At 43.1% G+C, this 20560-nt stretch overlaps 1 protein-coding gene across 1 annotated transcript; it reads left to right on the top strand.

Moving 5' to 3' along the window:
• Positions 1-4017: 4017 nt before the first annotated feature.
• On the top strand, positions 4018-18530 carry LOC139566892 (uncharacterized). Its single transcript, XM_071388245.1, has 6 exons — positions 4018-4505; positions 10035-10165; positions 10366-10539; positions 15864-16025; positions 16399-16510; positions 16803-18530. Exons 1-6 carry the CDS (start codon positions 4229-4231, stop codon positions 17762-17764), a joined length of 1818 nt encoding a protein of 605 aa, XP_071244346.1. The 5' UTR covers positions 4018-4228; the 3' UTR covers positions 17765-18530.
• The last annotated feature ends 2030 nt before the right edge of the window (positions 18531-20560 follow it).

The raw sequence follows: 20560 nt of genomic DNA on the forward strand, positions 1-20560 counted from the left end.
GATAGTAAAAGTTTTTTGTTCCATAGTGTTTAGTGTTGTTTTTTTGTGTGGTTTAGGCCGAAGCCATCACAGTAGGTGTGAGCAGAGCATGTTGAGGATCTGATACATACCTCTTAGGTCGCAGGATGGAGCTTGGGCGGGTGTAATAGTGGGGGTTGGGCCTGTTGCTCTGCTTACGGCCTGGGCATATGTCCTGCTGTCATGTTGAGGTCCTTGCCACAGGGGCAGGGGACGTGGGGTTGGCAGAAAGGGCATAGGTCTGATATGGGGGGACCTATATAGGGTATGGCCAGGGTTTGCTAGGGGTGGTCTTAGCTGGTTGGGGTGTGGCTGGTGATGCTGTGGTCTGGATGTAGGTCCTCTCAGTGCAGGTCCTTCGGGAGAGGGTCGTGGTAGCAGGGTCTCTCTCTTTCTCCTTTGCCAAGATAATCCATCCACCTGACAGGTGTGGCATATCAAGCCGCTGATTAAACAGCATGATCATTTCACAGGTGCACATTGTGCTGGGGACAATAAAAGGACACTAAAAATGTGCAGTTATGTCACACAACACAACGCCACAGATGTCAAGAGAGCGTGCAATTGGAATGCTGACTGCAGGAATGTCCACAAGAGCTGTTGCCAGATAAAATTATGTTAATTTCTCTACCATATGCCTCACAACCGCAGACCACGTGTATGACGTCGTGTGGGCAAGCGGAGTGCCCCATGGTGGTGGTGGGGTTATGGTATGCACAGGCATAAGCTACGGACAACAAACACAATTGCATTTTATCGATGGCAATTTGAATGTACAGAGATACCATGACGAGATCCTGAGGCCGTGCCATTCATCCGCCGCCATCACCACAAACCAGATACTGACTGGGTTGCTGATCCACACCCCTACCCTTTTTTCAAGGTATCTGTGACCAACAGATGCATATCTGTATTCCCAGTCATGTGAAATCCATAGATTAGGGCCTAATTAATTGATTTCAATTGACTGATTCTCATTAAAACTGTAACTCAGTAAAATCTTTGAAATTGTTGCATTTATATTTTTGTTCAGCATATATGACTCTGATGACTGAGGTATAGAATAGGGAGGCGTAATTTATGTATAGACACCGGACGCTAACCAATAACATAATTTCTCATATTAGCGTCACGGCAGCACCACAAGTTTCCCGGCAGCAACATTGAGGCTTCCGGTTTTACAATTTTTGCCTTCAAAATAAATGTCTGCGGTAAAACGCTGTGTATGATACGAAATCAATAATTTTTTCAGCTTAGTGCATAACGTTAATGTAAATAAAACATATAAACTAAAAATAGAATGACTACTTTATATAAGATAAATCATATAATGTGGAGCACATTGAGAAATCCTGTGGCGTTCTGCATTAGCATCGAATAGCCCCTGTGATATGCAACTTTTCAGGGAAGTTTGGAACCAATATACACAGGCAGTTAGGAAAGCTAAGGCTAGCTTTTTCAAACAGAAATTTGCATCCTGTAGCACAAACTCAAAAAAGTTCTGGGACACTATAAAGTCCATGAAGAATTAGAGCACCTCCTCCCAGCTGCCCACTGCACTGAGGCTAGGAAACACTGTCACCACCGATAAATCCACTATAATTGAGAAATTCAATAAGCATTTTTCTACAGCTGGCCATGCTTTCCACCTGGCTACCCCTACCCCGATCAACAGCCCTCCACTCCCCACAGCAACTCGCCCAAGCCTCCCCAGCTTCTCCTTCACCCAAATAGCTGATGTTCTGAAAGAGCTGCAAATTCTGGACCCCTACAAATCAGCCGGGCTAGACAATCTGGACCCTCTCTTTATAAAATTATCTGCCGAAATTGTTGCAACCCATATTACTAGCATGTTCAACCTCTCTTTTATATCGTCTGAGATTCCCAAAGATTGGAAAGCTGCCGCGGTCATCCCCCTCTTCAAAGAGGGAGACACTCTAGACCCAAACTGCTACAGACCTAAATCTACCCTGCCTTTCTAAGGTCTTCGAAAGCCAAGTTAACAAACAGATTACCGACCATTTCGAATCCCACCGTACCTTCTCCGCTATGCAATCTGGTTTCAGAGCTGGTCATGGGTGCACCTCAGCCACGCTCAAGGTCCTAAACGATATCATAACCGCTTTCGATAAGAGACATTACTGTGCAGCCGTATTCATCGACCTAGTCAAGGCTTTTGACTCTGTCAATCACCATATTCTTATCGGCAGACTCAACAGCCTTGGTTTCTCAAATGATTGCCTCGCCCACCAACTACTTCTCAGATAGAGTTCAGTGTCAAATCGGAGGGCCTGTTGTCCGGGCCTCTGGCAGTCTCTATGGGGGTGCCACAGGGTTCAATTTTTGGGCCGACTCTCTTCTCTGTATACATCAATGATGTCGCTCTTGTTGCTGGTGATTCTCTGATCCACCTCTACGCAGATGACACCATTCTGTATACCTCTGGCCCTTCTTTGGAAACTGTGTTAACTAACCTCCAGACGAGCTTCAATGCCATACAACTCTCCTTCCGTGGCCTCCAACTGCTCTTAAATGCAAGTAAAACTAAATGCATGCTCTTCAACCGATCGCTGCCCGCACCTGCCCGCCCGCCAGCCCAGCATCACTACTCTGGACGGTACTGACTTAGAATATGTGGACAACTATAAATACCTAGGTGTCCATTCCAAAATTAAATCTAGAATCGGCTTCCTATTTCACAACAAAGCATCCTTCACTCATGCTGCCAAACATACCCTCGTAAAACTGACCATCCTACTGATCCTCGACTTCGGCGATGTCATTTACAAAATAGCCTCCAACACTCTACTCAACAAATTGGATGCAGTGTATCACAGTGCCATCTGTTTTGTCACCAAAGCCCCATATACTACCCACCACTGCGACCTGTGCGCTCTCGTTGACTGGCCCTCGCTTCATACTCGTCACCAAACCCACTGGCTCCAGGTCATCTACAAGTCTCTGCTAGGTAAAGCCCCACCTTATCTCAGCTCACTGGTCACCATAGCAGCACCCACCCGTAGCACGTGCTCCAGCAGGTATATCTCACTGGTCAGCCCCAAAGCCAATTCTTCTTTTGGCCACCTTTCCTTACAGTTCTCTGCTGCCAATGACTGGAACGAACTGCAAAAATCACTGAAGCTGGAGACTCATATCTCCCTCACTAGCTTTAAGCACCAGCTGTCAGAGCAGCTCACAGATCACTGCACCTGTGCATAGCCCACCTGGAAATAGCCCATCCAACTACCTCATCCCCATACTGTATTTATTTATTTTTCTCCTTTGCACCCCAGTATCTCTACTTGCACATTCATCTTCTGCACATTTACCATTCCAGTGTATAATTGCTATATTGTAATTACTTCGCCACCATGGCCTATTTATTGCCTTACCTCCCTTATCCTACCTCATTTGCACATACTGTATATAGACTTTTTCTACTGTATTATTGACTGTATGTTTGTTTATTCCATGTGTAACTCTGCTGTTGTATGCGTCAAACTGCTTTGCTTAATCTTGGCCAGGTCACAGTTGCAAATGAGAATTTGTTCTCAACTAGCCTACCTGGTTAAATAAAGGGGAAATAAAGCAATTTAAAAAATGTTTATGCGACTGAGGTTTGTCCCAATAGAATGGGTGTAGTAAAAGGCCAGCAACACTCCATATTATTCAGAGCCCCATGAAATGACACCATATATACATTCTACAAACACTACTACTCCCAACAAAACTTTTACTGCAGCACCCAAAATAGTTAATGCTCTATAAGCCAATATGTATTCCATTAACAGGGATTCGCACTTGGGGCATTTATATGACTTTGGAACATGGTGCAAATGTCACTTAAATATGAACAAATAATATGAATAAATGCAGGTTATTGACAGTTTTCTACTATTACTTGGGCGACCTTAATTTTGAAGAATTTCTGAAACTCTGTGACCCGGAAGTACTTTTTTAAGTGTTGCGACGACACGCTGATATTTTTCTTCACTTCAGTGTAAACGGAAGTAAACAGTGACGAAGAACAATTTCCACGTTCGCGTTTTTATTTAGAGGTTTATTAACACCATGGAAATCAACATTTGACTCATTTAACTGCACAGCATCACATACTTACTCCAGGTAGTCTTTCATTCGCGTTGGAGACAGGATTTGGTTGATAGATGTTGTCTATATAACGCTAGCTAGCTGCTAATGTTCTCTAACAATGGCCAGCTGTATTGTTTTTCACACTCAAATAGCCTCCATTATGGAGGTGCTAGCGAATGCCGCCGTGGCAGAGATCTGTAAACTCGTAGACGACGACTATGCAGTGTTTCGTTTGGAAATAACTCAAAGCCAGAAAGAAAACAGGGCATTGCGGAGGAAACTACAGCTACTGGAACTGAAGAAGGTGGCACGAGAGGTGGCAATGCGAGAGCGCGTCCTTGTCGGTCGTCCCAGAAGTGTGAAGATCCTCGACCGATACAGAGGAATGGCAAGAGGTACATTTTGAATAAAGGCGCTGCATGGTCAACCCGACGTCAGCATTGGCAAAATAAAAAGACAATTGAATGAACATAACACTGATTTCATTGAAAATGAATGAAATAGCCTACAGTATAGGCAGGCTATATCTTTTTAATACATTTACGGTGATATGGCCTCTACTTCTTGTGTTTCGCGGAGCAGCACAGAGCTGTTGTGAAGGAGGTTGTCTTCTATGGTATATTGGCGATCGCACAATTTAATGTACATCCCACCACCTACTGTGAGGGATGGAAACAGGATTCCCATAAATGGATCAAAATACCAATAAACTAAATCAAACAACTTTGCTGTTAAAAAAAATAACAGATCTGATCCCTACTCAGGCTCAATGGGAACCAGGGAGGGCAGGTCTTCCAGTGTCAGTACCCCTTGCAAGTCTTCAAAAATCTTTAAGTCCCAAAAACGTTTAAAAGGCTGCACTGTTTTTCCACCCCGAATCTCCCCATTTCCCCCAGCAAAATTTGTCTAAATTTAGGCTAGCGTATCCCAAACTCGGTCCTGACCCCCCGGGTATACGTTTTGGGTTTTTCCCTAGCACTACACAGCTGATTCAAATGATCAAAGCTTGATGATAGGTTGATTATTTGGTATCAGCTGTGTAGTTTCGGAAACCCTGATTTAGGTGCGTGGGTAGTATCACAAAGGAAGCCAAGCCAGTAAAAAAAAATACATATTACCACTTATGTTGTGGTAATTGCTTTGTTTGCTCTGTAACCCATTAGTTAATATGCCACTGTGATATACAGTAAGCCCAACAAAAAGACAAGTTACACAGTGGCGGAATAAATTTAACTAGACAAAACCGGAGCACAACATCCATCCACAAAGCAAATTGCATGTAACAGTTATCTCACCTGCAGAATGGTTAAGCAAGTTAATGTTTTCGACAGTTTACTAAACAACTACTGATTTAGGACCACAGAGTTACCGCAAGTCAGCACAAAGACAACGGGAGCACTGCCTCCGCTATTCCAGCACCATTTCAACTTAAACATCAAATCTACGAGGCTATATATGCTTGGTTTAATACACTGAAAATCAACTTAAAGATTTAGTCCAATCAATGTTGCTAAAAAAAAAATTATATCATGTGGCTGTCCATGGAACTGATTTCTGTGTGTGCGTGTGCACGTAAGTAAAAAAATAAATAATAATTGGACCCTACTTGTTGACTAGTTGAACACAAATGCCATCCTCCTCTCTTTCATGTTGGCAAAACAGACTATGGCTCTATCATGCAGTACACTTTTAGTTTTTGTTTTGATAGGCTACCTAGCTAAAATGCTTGATATCCTGACTTCCTTACACAGGCAACAATGAGCCAGCTAAGCTAGCTAGTTAACCTGTCTGGCCCCAGCGTTCCGCTAGCGGAACTCCTCCCACATTCCACTGAAAAGGCAGAGCGCGAAATTAAAAAAATATTTTTGAGAAATATTTAACTTTCACACATTAACAAGTCCAATACAGCAAATGAAAGATACACGTCTTGTGAATCCAGTCAACATGTCCGATTTTTAAAAATGTTTTACAGCGAAAACAGCACGTATATTTATGTTAGCTCACCACCAAATACAAAAAAGGACAGACATTTTTCACAGCACAGGTAGCATGCACAAAGCCAACCTAACTAACCAAGAACCAACCAAACTAACCAAGAAACAACTTCATCAGATGACAGTCTTATAACATGTTACACAATAAATCTATGTTTTGTTCGAAAAATGTGCATATTTGAGCTATAAATCAGTTTTACATTGCAGTTACCATCACAGCTACCGTCAGAAATAGCACCGAAGCAGCCAGAGTAATTATAGAGACCAACGTGGAATACCTAAATACTCATCATAAAACATTTCTGAAAAATGCATCGTGTACAGCAAATGAAAGACAAGCATCTTGTGAATCCAGCCAATATTTCAGATTTTTTAAGTGTTTTACAGCGAAAACACAATATAGCATTATATTAGCTTACTACAATAGCCTACCACACTACCGCATTCATTCATCAAGGCACGTTAGCGATAGCAATAGGCACGTTAACAATAGCGAATAAACCAGCAAAAGATATTAATTTTCACTAACCTTCATCAGATGACAGTCCTATAACATCAGGTTATACATACACTTATGTTTGTTCGAAAATGTGCATATTTAGAGCTGAAATCAGTGGTTATACATTGTGCTAACGTAGCATCTTTTTCCCAGAACGTCCGGATATTTTTCTGACTCACATATTCTGACCAAATAACTATTTATAAACATGACTAAAAAATACATGTTGTATAGGAAATGATAGATACACTAGTTCTTAATGCAATCGCAGTGTTAGAATTCTAAAAATAACTTCATTACGACATAAGGCTTACGTTATGGCGAGACAGTGCCCAAAACCTGGGCGCAAAACTAATAGTACACAGTTCGACAGATATATGAAATAGCATCATAAAATGGGTCCTACTTTTGATGAGCTTCCATCAGAATGTTGTACAAGAGGTCCTTTGTCAAGAACAATCGTTGTTTGGATTTAGAACGTCCTTTTTCCCTCTTGAATTAGCAAGCACACTAGCCAAGTGGCGCGAAGCTCTCCATCGTCAACAAACACAGACAACGCAACACGCCTAACGTCCCGAAAAAATTTCAATAATCTAATAAAACTATATTGAAAAAACATACTTTACGATGATATTGTCACATGTATCAAATAAAATCAAAGCCGGAGATAGTAGTCGCCTATAACGACAGCTTTTCAGAAGGCAATTCCAGGTCCATCCTCGCGCTTTCCAGAAAACAGGAAATGGGTGACACGTCATTCCAAGAGGATTTATTCCACCTCAGACCAAGATAAACACATAATTTCTTCTCTCACTGCCTCTTGACATCTAGGGGAAGGTGTATGACGTGCATGTATACTAATACGTATCATGCCCATTTATAGGCAGGCCCTAGAACAGAGCATCGTTTTCAGACTTTCCACTTCCTGGTCAGGAAGTTTGTGCCAAATGAGTTCTGTTTTACTCACAGATATAATTCAAACGGTTTTAGAAACTAGAGAGTGTTTTCTATCCAATAGTAATAATAATATGCATATTGTACGAGCAAGAATTGAGTACGAGGCCGTTTAAATTGGGCACGATTTTCCCCCAAAGTGTAAACAGCGCCCTCTGTCCTCAACAGGTTAACGTGAGCCTACTAGGCTACATATTGGACTTCAATCGTCTCAGGCCAGTGGTACAACATATTAATTTATGGTTAGATCAGAATCGCCTTCATAATCATTGGCCTGTACAGAGAGTTAAGTCAAAACCACAAGTCCAAATCCCCATCTCCATCCATGGTTTAGGAAAGAGCCGATTTAGTAAACTAGCTACTGCAGGATATCAACACAAACAGACCAGAAACAATAATGACGTTTTGCTTAGGATGTGATTTGATTGGTGTTCCAGGCAGCATAAGATACATGGGCTACACATACTGAGACAGAGGGGCGCAGTTTCCCTCGCTCGGATGATTTCTCCGGTGAGATTAAGTCACTTGCAAATAAACGGAACATTTGGACAGAGAAAAAACAGAGATGAAAGAGACATTATTTTATCATTTTTATTGGTCAAATATTTGGGGAAGCCTGGCCTCCCTTGGCATCCATGAATACACACCACTGTATTTAGGCTATTGTTTGTATGCGTTTTTCACACTATGTTGAGGTAGAAATCGGAGTATAATGCTTATATGGATGTCAAGCTCAATATATGTTCATGTCATTGTCATCAATCAAGTGCATTACAGTTAAAACTACTTTGACGACTACCACCACCGATGTCTGTATGCTAGCTGTGCTACCAGTTTATACGAATGGGAGTTAGCATTTGGCAGTCACTTTTTCTAAACCTGAAAAGGCACAACTTCTAAATGTTTTGCAGCGAAAACAGCCAAATGTATCCAAATTGGATTTGAGTAACCACATTATGGACCTGTTATAATATAGAAATCGTGATGGATTTGACAAATATCCACTTTGTTAGATCAGATTTGTTGAATGTGCGTCAATCCAGCTTCCTTCTATCCCCTAGGGTCTGCATTCCATTGACCTCTTCACCCGCGTTATCCCCATTACCTTCCCAATCTCTTTCCAGGAGTTCAAACACATTTTTGTGTTTTTTGAAATCCGTACACGAGGTATCATAAATATGTTTTTGTTTTTTTGTTAACTTCTTCTGATAGCCTTTCGTTAATGTTCTCCATGTTTGTTGTCAAGAAATTGAGTTTGTGTTTATAGAGGATTTACCACCCCCACCTACCGTCAACCAATCGTGTCAGTGTGGAGCTATACGGAGCCCTCCGCATCGTGGTCCCGTGTGGCTCAGTTGGTAGAGCATGGCGCTTGCAACGCCAGGGTTGTGGGTTCATTCCCCACGGGGGGACCAGGATGAATATGTATGAACTTTCCAATTTGTAAGTCGCTCTGGATAAGAGCGTCTGCTAAATGACTTAAATGTAAATGTAAATGTTACACAACATGAGAGGCGCATGGCATCTCTGTACAGAGCTGGATTTGGCCTCCACAAGGCTCCGAATGCTCCGCTGTTGCGTCACACCCTACGTACGGAGCCTGTGGATCAAGTATAAATTGCCTTTAAGCGAAAGTTCTCTCTGCTTGGTGTTTTGGGAAACACGTGACATCTTAGGCCGTTGTAGGAAAGATGTATCTTAAAACACTCCGAAGCCTAAGTTCCATTGCTATCAGGAAACCGGGCCCAGATGTGTTACCCATAATTGGGTCTTGGTCAGTTTGTGGATAGTATGCAATAATTCCCCATGATTACTTAGCCATCTTCCGCAAAGACACAATATTATATTCCAACCAGATTCTGGATTGGGGCTGCAGGTAGTTTAGCAGTTAAGAGTGTTGGACCAGTAACCAAAAAGTCGCTGGTTCGAATCCATGGGGGGGCAATGCAAATAGCCTCTTGGACCTAGACATGGCGCTCCGGTACCGCTTGCCGTGCGGTAGCAGAGAGAACAGTCTATGACTAGGGTGGCTGGAGTCTTTGACAATTTTTAGGGCCTTCCTCTGACACCGCCTGGTATAGAGGTCCTGGGTGGCAGGAAGCTTGGCCCCGGTGATGTACTGGGCCGTACGCACTACCCTCCGTAGTGCCTTGCGGTCGGAGGCCGAGCAGTTGCCATACCAGGCAGTGATGCAACCCATCAGGATGCTCTCGATGGTGCAGCTGTAAAACCTTTTTAGGATCTGAGGACCCATGCCAAATATTTTCAGTCTTCTGAGAGGGAATATGTTTTGTCGTGCCCTCTTCACGACTGTCTTCATGACTGACATTTATCAATAAATAGTATATCAAGAAGTTATGAGAAGTGTTACCTTATATCCTTGCCAATTCTAGACAGTGTCAATAGGGTACAATATACAGTTGAGCATTGACAGTACCTAACTTAACCACCTCCTTTTCCCCCAATCACTCTCTCAGATGAAGGACATCTCAATGGCGTCCACAGAAGCTTTGTGAAGCCATCGGAACACAATACATGGAGAGATGACCAACCAATCACTGTTGACGAGGGGAGTGGAACCTCAACCCAGCACGTTATTGTGATAGAGGTTAGTTTAATAGTGTTACATAAAAATTACAGTATATCAAATGTGACGAGTTTATTTCAAAAAGGCTGCCCACAACTATTCATTAGCTCACGTGTACATCAGAATGTATTTGCCATATGGGAGCTTGTGAGACTTCCCCACGACATTGTTATCCAATTCAACTAATGTACTGATAATTACCTCTCCTCTTCTTGTGTCAGTCTGCAGATACAGAGGCTGCAGGTCCTGTGGTCAAGCAGGAGAGGACTGAAGGAGAGGAGGACCCAAGACACAGCAGAGACATCCAGACTGAAGCGGCAGGAGCGCCCCCTGTAGCTATGGAGGATCCCACCGCCTCCCTAGTGCAGCCCAGGACCCGATGCAGCATCATGGAGGTCAGTGGAACGCTGAACGCCGTCCTCAAGTCAGAGACAGACACCGAGACTTTAACTGTAACACAAAGGCTTTTACACACAGGATCTGACCCCAGATCAGACCCAGAGAGACTGGGGCTGGGGCCACAGGGCTGTCCTGCTCTCGGCTCAGAGTATTTACTTTACGGTAACCCAAGCCCGAGGACGATTCAATCCCATCAGGACTCAGGTGCCGCTTTAGAGACTGGCAATGATCCGTCTTGTTCTTACACTACAGAGATGGACCGTGACAACATGCCCTTGGGTTTAGAGGCACAGACTGATCTGTCTAGAGAGGACTGGAACCAGTACAGTGGTAGTGTATACTCTGAAGGGTGCTTGGATGAGAAAGGGGGCGGTCTGGTCGTAGATGAAGTGACTGTGAAAGTGGAGGGCAACGTTCCTCCCACATGGAATGCAGATAGGCACCTAGGAGACGGACTCTCACAGGGCAGAGATTTCTTAGATTACAGGGAAAGCTTTGAATCAAATACAAATGTTGCGACCCATTCCCCTTTACACTTGCTCAGGCATTGCGACCCAGTGTCCACGTCGATGGGGCCTTCCGATTCACACGGCCATGTCCTTTTCGATCAGGAATTAAACTCAAACAACAGAGATAGAACCCAGGTTCAGGGAGGGGGAGCCACATCAGGATATAGTAAAGAGAAACCTTTCCTCTGCATGTTCTGTAACAAAGGCTTCAGTTGCTCTCAGAAGGTGGAGAGGCACCAGAGAGTCCACACAGGGGAGAAACCATTCAGCTGTACTCAGTGTCACATGCGCTTCGCCCAGGCTGGCCACCTGAAGAGACACCAGAGGGTCCACACAGGGGAGAAACCGTACAGCTGTACCCAGTGTCATATGCGCTTTGCCCAGGCTGGTGACCTGAAGAGGCACCAGAGGGTCCACACAGGGGAGAAACCATATAGCTGCCCCCAGTGTGAGAAGAGGTTCTCAGAGAGGAGCTACCTCAGGCTACACCAGCAGAAAAAACATTCCACTCTATAATATAGAAAGTAACCATTCCACTCGATAGCTTCTGACATTTAGATCAAACCCTGCATTAAAGACACATTTTCATTGTTTTCAGCAGAAAAGACCCACAGATGCATTTGGAATAACGAGAGTAACAGATTTCAGTGTTGGATATTGCATCCAGACATTGTGTGATATGATATACACTGAGTGCACAAAACATTAGGAACACCTTCTTAATATTGATTTGCACCCCCTTTTGTCCTCAGAACAGTCTCAATTCGTCAGGGCATGAACTCTACAAGGTGTTGAAAGCGTTCCACAGGGATGCTGGCCCATGTTGACTCCAATGCTTCCCACAGTTGTGTCAAGTTGGCTGGATGTCCTTTTGGTGGTGGACCATTCTTGATACACACAGGAAACTGTTGAGTGTGAAAAACCCAGCAGCGTTGCAGTTATTGACACACTCAAACCGATGCACATGGCACCTACTACCATATCCCTTTCAAAGGCACTTTTGTCTTGCCCATTCACTCTCTGAATGGCACACATACACAATCCCTTTCTCAATTGCCTCAAGGCTTACAAATCCTTCTTTAACCTGTCTCCTCCCCTTTATCTACACTGATTGAAGTAAATTTAACAAGTGACATCAATAAGGGATAATAGCTTTCACCTGGATTCACCTGGTCAGTCTATGTCATGGAAAAAGCAGGAAAGTGTTCCTAATGTTTTGTACACTGTGTATAAGCCACATAAGCCTAAAAAGATATATTGTGTTTGTACTCTGTAGGATATATGATGTTCACAAATGCCTGTTTCATTACTTCTATTAAACTACTTTATTTTTTACCCCCCAAGACATGTTTAATGAGAAAATTAGTGCAGTTTATCAAGTTCATTGAGACGTGTATGTGTGGTTTTCATATGGTGTATTTAAAACTTGTTTATGTTTAATAAACACAAAATGGGACTTTTCATTCTAAGACTTTCATTGAGATTCTCTTTAGTATACATCACATCTGGGCCTGTATCCACAATGAATCTCAGAAAAGGTCCTAGGCGTCCTGTTAAAACATGTTTACATTTTTTTAAATAATAACTCCCAGCTTAGAGTAGGTTTATGATAACCCTTACCACCAGGTGGTAATAATGATGCAATCTCTATTGCACTCCCTACTGCCCTTTCAGACCTGGACAAAAGGAACACCTATGTGAGAATGCTATTCATTGACTACAGCTCAGCGTTCAACACCATAGTGTCCTCAAAGCTCATCAGTAAGCTAAGGATCCTGGGACGAAACACCTTTATTTATTTAACTAGGCAAGTCAGTTAAGAACACATTTTTATTTTCAATGATGGCCTAGGAACAGTGGGTTAACTGCCTTGTTCAGGGGCAGAACGACAGATTTCTACCTTGTCAGCTCGGGGATTCGATCTTGCAACCTTTCGGTTACTAGTCCAACGCTCTAACCACTAGGCTACCTGCCGCCCCAAACCTCCTCTGCAACTGGATCCTGGACTTCCTGACTGTCCGCCTCCAGTTGGTAAGGGTAGGTAACAACACATCCGCCACTCTGATCTTCAACACGGGGGCCCCTCAGGAGTGTGCTCAGTCCCCTCCTGTACTCCCTCTTCACTCATGACTGCATGGCCAGGCACGGCTCCAACACCATCATTAAGTTTGCTGATGACACAACAGTGGTAGGCTTGATCACCGACAATGATGAGACAGCCTATAGGGAGGAGGTCAGAGACCTGGCCGTGTGGTGCCAGGACAACAACCTCTCTCTCAACGTGATCAAGACAAAGGAGATGATTGTGGACTACAGGAAAAGGAGGACCGAGAACGCCCCCATTCTCATCGACAGGGCTGTAGAGGAGCAGGTTGAGAACTTCAAGTTCCTTGGTGTCCACATCACCAACAAACTATCATGGTCCAAACACACCAAGACAGTCGTGAAGAGGGCACGACAAAACCTACTCCCTCTCAGGAGACTGAAAAGATTTGGCATGGGTCCTCGGATACTCAAAGTTCTACAGCTGCACCATCGAGAGCATCCTGACGGGTTGCATCACTGCCTGGAATGGCAACTGCTCTGCCTCCGACCGCAAGGCACTGCGAACGGCCCAATACATCACCGGGGCCAAACTTCCTGCCATCCAGGACCTCCATACCAGGCGGTGTCAGAGGAAGGCCCTAAAAATTGTCAAAGACTTCAGCCACCCTAGTCATAGACTGTTCTCTCTGCTGCCGCACGGTAAGGGTTACCGGAGCACCAAATCTAGGTCCAAAAGGCTTCTCAACAGCTTCTACTCCCAAGCCATAAGCCTCCTGAACAGCTAATCAAATGGCTACCCAGACTATTTGCATTGCCCCCCCTCATTTAAGCTGCTACTATTCTCTGTTTATTATATATGCATAGTAACTAACTCTAACCGGTGCCCCCACACATTGACTGTACCAGTGACCTCCTGTATATAGCATCGCTATTGTTATTTTACTGCTGCTCTTTAATTATTTGTTACTTTTATTTATTTTTTACTTTACTATTTTTTACTTAACACGTATTTTTCTTAAAACTGCATTGGTGGTTAATGGCTTGTAAGTAAGAATTTCACTGTAAGGTCTACTACAACTGTTGTATTCGGCACATGTGACAAATACAATTTGATTTGATTTGAAGACACTGCCCAGGCAAACTCTGAGCCAGGAGTAAAATCAACTCATAAAAGTTTATCTCAGCTGATAGTCACGACATCCTGCAAAGGAAAGATAGTGATGACGCTCATTGACATTGTTGCAAATGATAGGGAATAACCAATGAGGCATCGCCAGCTGTGAACTCTATAGCACGCTTCATACAACCACGCTGAATGTGACTGTACATCAAATATTGCGATGATTATTGTTAAAAGTTGAATTTTGACACTATTACCATTATACTGTTACCAACCCTCGTCACTTCCCTTTAACAACTTTTAAACTTTTAACTCCCGTTTATCAAATCACTTGCCAATAATGTTGCATACGTTTGAAAGGTCTAGAATTTTAATCGGACACAATCAAAGTTTACATAAGCCTTAGATGCTTTCAGTTGCCCAATTTACCGGCATTCCCGATTTAGGGTTTTTCTTTTTACAACGTGATGTTGCGCTCCGACGGGATAACATGAAATAGCATTATGTAGGTAATTAAATAATCGAAAGAAAAACGTGTTTATTCATTTAGTCTAGTCTTTATAAGTATTTAGGCATATCATGTGAAATAGGCCTCGTGAAATCATTGTCAAAAGCTCAAGAGATACTGTTGCATGTAGGTCTAGATTATTTACGAATTGATCATATAGAAATATCCAAACATTATTTGAACAACTCCAAAGCAATTGCATGTGGCACAGGAACCACTGACTCGCTTCATTACCAGTAAACCTGCTGGTAACTCTTAACTGGTTAGGCCAGCTCATGTGGTTTCCTAAATATCTGTCGACTAGCTGGGATTGTTATGACTAAAGTAGCTTCATGCATCGCTTTTATTTTTACCCATTTGAGTAGGAGTAAAATGTATCTATTCTCAGCACTTATGAACAATTTTCTAATTTTCTACTCTGAGAGGCTTTTGTGGATACCGGCCCAACAAAGAGTCTTAGAGTAGAAGTGCTGATCGAGGATCAGGCCCCCGGCCTGTCTACATCGTCTTATTCATTATGATCTGAAAGGCAAAACTGATCCTACATCAGCACTCCTCTGAGAGGCTTTTTGGATACGGCCCCTGATTTCACCCTATTCTACATACCCCCGACAGCGCATTATAACCAGACTACTTACTAAATATACCTACACATCCCCACACACTAACAAACACCTACTGTACACGTCAAAATAGTTTAGTCTTGTCTGATGACTTGACTTATCATAGCTGACTATTCACCCATACCATATTTACTGTATGTCCACCATGATGGGTTTAACAACAATGAAGTCATTCTGTAACTACAGTATAGGACCTAAACGTAGACACATGCACACACACAAACATGATAACATTTATTTTGTGTTGTAGATATGTGGTAGTAGAGTAGTGGCCTGAGGGCACACACTTAATGTGTTGTGAAATGTATTGTAATGTTTTCAAAATGGTATAACTGCCTTAATTGTGCCGAACACCTGGAAGCAGCTAATGGGGATCATTAATACACACAAACAGTGGGGATGGGTAAACACTCCATGTTGAAAGTGTGTTTTATTTTCTGTGTGTGTGTGTGTGTGTGTGTACGTACCTGAGGGAGTGTATGTCTGTGTAATCTGTATCACCTCTCTCATCCAGGAGGAGAGTCCAGAGGTGCTGCTGGTGAAGGAGGAGGGGTGTGAGGAGGGTCTGGGGAACCCTGAGGGGAACATGGTCATGGAGGACAACCAGACTACACCTCCTCCTGAACCCACAGAGGAACCAGCTGAGCAGCACAGGACCCCACACAATCTCATTGAGGTGAGCCCACTGTAAACTACTGTCTAAATGGTATTAGGTCAGGGCCCGTATCCACAAAGCCTCTTAGAGAAGGAGTGTTGATTTAGGATTAGTTTTGCCTTTTAGATCATAATTAATATGATTAAATGGAAAGATCAGCACTCTTACTCTGAGACTTTGTGGATACGGGCCCAGATGTTGATTCATTTTGTTTTAAGTGTGGGACCCTGCATTTGAATTATCCAACCATTTACGTGTCAGGTAATCAAATCAACTAACATGTTTGCATAGTACTCATAGCAATCCCTCATTGCCCAATCAGAAGGTGCTCCATAGCAGGGTGCTCATATCAGATTTCTTGATCCAACATCCTCTCACTCTGTATCTCTTACAGGAAGTAGACATGGAGGATGGGAAGCCTGATCTGCTGCTGGTCAAAGAGGAGACAATAGAAGATGGACCAGAGAGCATTGACCTGCTGAGTGGACTAAAGATGGGGGAGCAAGGTAAGGGAGACATACATATAACCTACATACAGTAATAGATCTTCAATGGGAATAGTGATGCGCCTGACAAATGATTTTATTAAACACATATGAAACCTTATGAGTACTTTATTTCTAAAACAATATCAATACAATTTGTATGAAATTCAAAAATAAACAAAACGATGTATATCAACATGACAGTCATAGATATCACCAGGCAAATAACACACACAAAATCCATGTCTATGATTTTTGTTCTGTTGTCATGTTTGTTAAAAAGTTAAGTCTAGATTGTAACATTTGCCTGTAGGTGGTTTGCTGGAGGCTAACAGAGGAGACTTGGTGGCCATATTGGATTTCCAGACTGGTGCAGCCAAGAGCCCAGGGGATGACATCACAGAGCAGGCTGGGACCAAAAGCGACATAGTGGAGTCCTGTGGATGGGACAGTGTCCTCATCTCTGGGCTGGGGAACAACACTGTTAACCACAACCAGAAACAGACAGTCGAACGCAAAACAACAACAACACTTAGTCTCCATGACAACAGACTGGCTGAGACCAGGACAAGGTTTAGATTTGGTCTGCGGGGACGGGGAGGTGTCAGTATGGGGCGGGAGAGAACAGACACAGACTCGGCTAGCGATGCTCCGTCCTGCTCCTATAGTTGTGATTCAGAGAGACTGATGGCACCTCAGGTTAACCACCTAACAGGTGCTGCCTTCAGCCTGCCTTCTATAGGATCTATCAACTGGAACATGGACCCTGTGACAACACAGACACTCCCTGGCCTTCGTCCTCCTCACACTCTGCTAATGTTAAACCAGACCTCAGACAATGCCAGTGCCTCAACACTAAATGGCTACACAAGTCCATTGACAAATAACAGTAGTAGTAGTAATGCTATCAGCAGATCTGGTGGCAAAGAGAAGTGCTTCCCATGTTCATTCTGTTGGAAAGTCTTCAGTTTCCGCAAACAGATGGAGAGCCATCAGAGGATGCACACGGGGGAGAAACCGTTTGGCTGCCACCTGTGTGAGAAGAGGTTCTCCCACCAGCACCACCTGAAGAGGCACCAGAGGGTCCACACAGGGGAGAAACCCTACAGCTGCCCCCAGTGTGAGAAGAGGTTCTCCCACCAGCACCATCTGAAGGCGCACCTGAAGGTCCACACGGGAGAGAGGCCATTCACCTGTACGCACTGCGGGAAAAGGTTCTCAGAGAGGAGCTACCTCAGGATACACCAGCAGAAAATGCACACAGCCCATGTATAGAGTATTATGACATGTAATGTAGTACTAGTTAGTTTGTTTGTAGTTAATTATGTTGGTTTAGGATGTAGTAGGGAACTGGATGAGGTGAACTGAGGAAAGAATGAGTATGATGAAGCAGAGTAGATGATATGGTTGGTGTGATGGTGTCTGTAAAAATGCTTTACTTATGAAGAGTAACAACCTTGTCCTGTTGTTTGATGCTGGTGTTTTATAGTGAGGAAATGATAGTGCCTTAATTCAGGTTTACTTGACCTGAAGTAGTTGATCGGTGAAAATGATCTGTTAATTGAATGATTAGAATATTCCGCCCTGAAACATATAATTGTATGGAATTGATTAGAATGTATAAAATCATAATCAATAAATGTGTAGTCCTAGTCAGAATTAGGTTAAAGACAATATGTCTTTATGGTATTTTAAACACAGACTGTCTGAGCTTGGTGCCGACCTGACTAGAGATTTGGGAGAGAACGGGGAGTACGTCTCAAGGACAAGGTCACTAATCTCTGTCGGCTGGGTAGCAGGACATGTGTGTGCGTATGGTTGTGTGTATGGTTGTGTGTATGTGTGTGCGTATGGTTGTGTGAATGTGTGGGCGTGAGAAGTCAGTATAAAATGAATTGTTTTGTATTCTTGACTTTAGAACGTTCTCTGAATAAACTGTACTAACCTTTTGTATAAGCTGAGTCTTTGACTAATTATTATTATACCCATGGTCTTACAAACCTCGGGAATTGGTCAGAGCTATTGATTGATTGTTATTATCATTGGGATTGGAAATTCTCATGACAAATTGACACAGCTCTGTAATAATCTTAGGGACTATTACCATAGACATGCAGACTTTTCAAAGATACATGAGTGTAAACAAGGGGATGGGGAAACTGTTAGCCAGTATTTAGAGAGACTGAGGGATGTGTTCAATGCTAATAGTGGACTGGTAGATCCTAGACAGGGAGAGGACGGACCTTACCACCAACAGTTAAAAATAGCCTTCTTGAGTGGTATGAAGCCTGAAATTTGCCAAATCATAAAAGAGACTCTGATAGGGTGGGGAACAGCCACATTAGCCGAAGTAAAGAGGTATGCTTGTCACGAATCCTGCCGAAGATGGTGCCTCTTCCTGTTCGGGCGGCGCTCGGCGGTCGGCGTCGCCGGACTACTAGCTGCCACCCTTTTCTGTTTCTTTTAGTGTTGTCTGATTAGTTGCACCTGTTTCTTGTTTAGGTTTTGGTTCTCTGCGCCTGACTCCTCCACCCACTACGTCTAGAAGTACATGATAATGCTATACACCATGAGCATAATGGCAAGGAAAAGAAAACTAAGAAAGGCAGACAGGAGCAGAACATTTGATCGCCACTCTTGGGGAAATTGCAGGAAAGAGCAGGAAAGATTTGAAAAAGAAAGGGGGAAACAGGGAGAGTAGAAGGTGGGTAGAACCTGAGGACAGAAAGTGCTACAACCGCAATAAAACAGAACAGGCATGACTAGAAAGGAGGACAGGATTTGGCAACATTATTGAGAAAGTTACAAGAAGGATATCAGCAGGGCGAAAAATGATGTGCGTGTGAGACCTAATAACTTATCAAAAGTCATAATAGTAATTATTCCTAAATTCTGAGTAGGAGATAGAGAGAGTGACAAGGGTCAAGAGAGAGAACCAAGGGTGAGAGAGTAAGGAGAAGCCTCGCTGGGGAAACGCTTGGACCTTTAGAATAGGGCTATTTTCTGGGAACTGTCTCGGTGCCGGAGTTTACGAATACAGAGAATTATAATAATAGGGTTATTTGCGCCTCCATCTTTTCAATAGTGCTGTTGGTCCAGGGATAAAACTCTTGTCTACAATGCGGGAAACTCGGGTTCGTATCTCAGCCTATGCACCGATAGACTAAAATTCATTATGATTGTAATTAAACTATTTATAGGTTTTGCCCGGAAAGATACGGTTGTTAGTGTTTGTTTAAGATATAAACTGAACGTTTTAATAGCTTGTTTAGGTTAAATTGAAAGACTAATTCATTCTAAATAATAGCTAGTCGATTTCGATGGAATACGTTGTCTTGCTGGAATAACGTATTAAGAATGGAGTCGTATTTAAAATGCTGAATCATAGAAGAGACAGTTACCTAAATCTAATGAATTGTAAATAATAACGGAGAGATACGATAAAGTTGTGCCCATCGGAATGTTTTCATTCTTATGGATTGACTGACATCCGTTATAAATTTAGCGAAGTACGTGGTACTTTTACAGTTTGGAGTAGAGAAAGCTGTTAAGTTTGGTTTTGCTCTTGCGATAGACTTAAAGCGGAGCTCGGTTTGAGTAGGGGGTAAGTTGCAGGAGGCAAGTTGGTTTGTTGCTAACTAACGTTGTGATATCATTGTGTAATAACGTAAAACTGTGTCATTACGTAGAATACACAATACCGTTACTCAAATTGATTTGACAGTTGTTCGGGTACAGACTCCCACTCTTTTCTGTACTTCTGGCAGTACAATTTTGATTGAGAGATGTTGATTGATGTTGTAAGTTCTGTTCAAGATCAAACATTCGTGACCAACTATATTCCTTGGGTTTGGCTTGTCGAACCCGTACTACTGCTGCTGCAGTCAGCCAACAATGATTTGCAATTCGCTGAAATTGCTGCTGCCTGGGCACGGGCTGAGCGCCTGCTGCTGACGTCACTCACAATGCACTTTTGCAGCCAGGCAAAGATGTTGTGACTGAGGGTGGGACAGAGAAAATTGTTTGCGTCATTTAGAGGGAAAATGCGTGCATTATAGCTTTGAGTCACTT

Source organism: Salvelinus alpinus, chromosome 39 (assembly GCF_045679555.1).
Source record: "Salvelinus alpinus chromosome 39, SLU_Salpinus.1, whole genome shotgun sequence".
Taxonomy (NCBI): domain Eukaryota; kingdom Metazoa; phylum Chordata; class Actinopteri; order Salmoniformes; family Salmonidae; genus Salvelinus; species Salvelinus alpinus.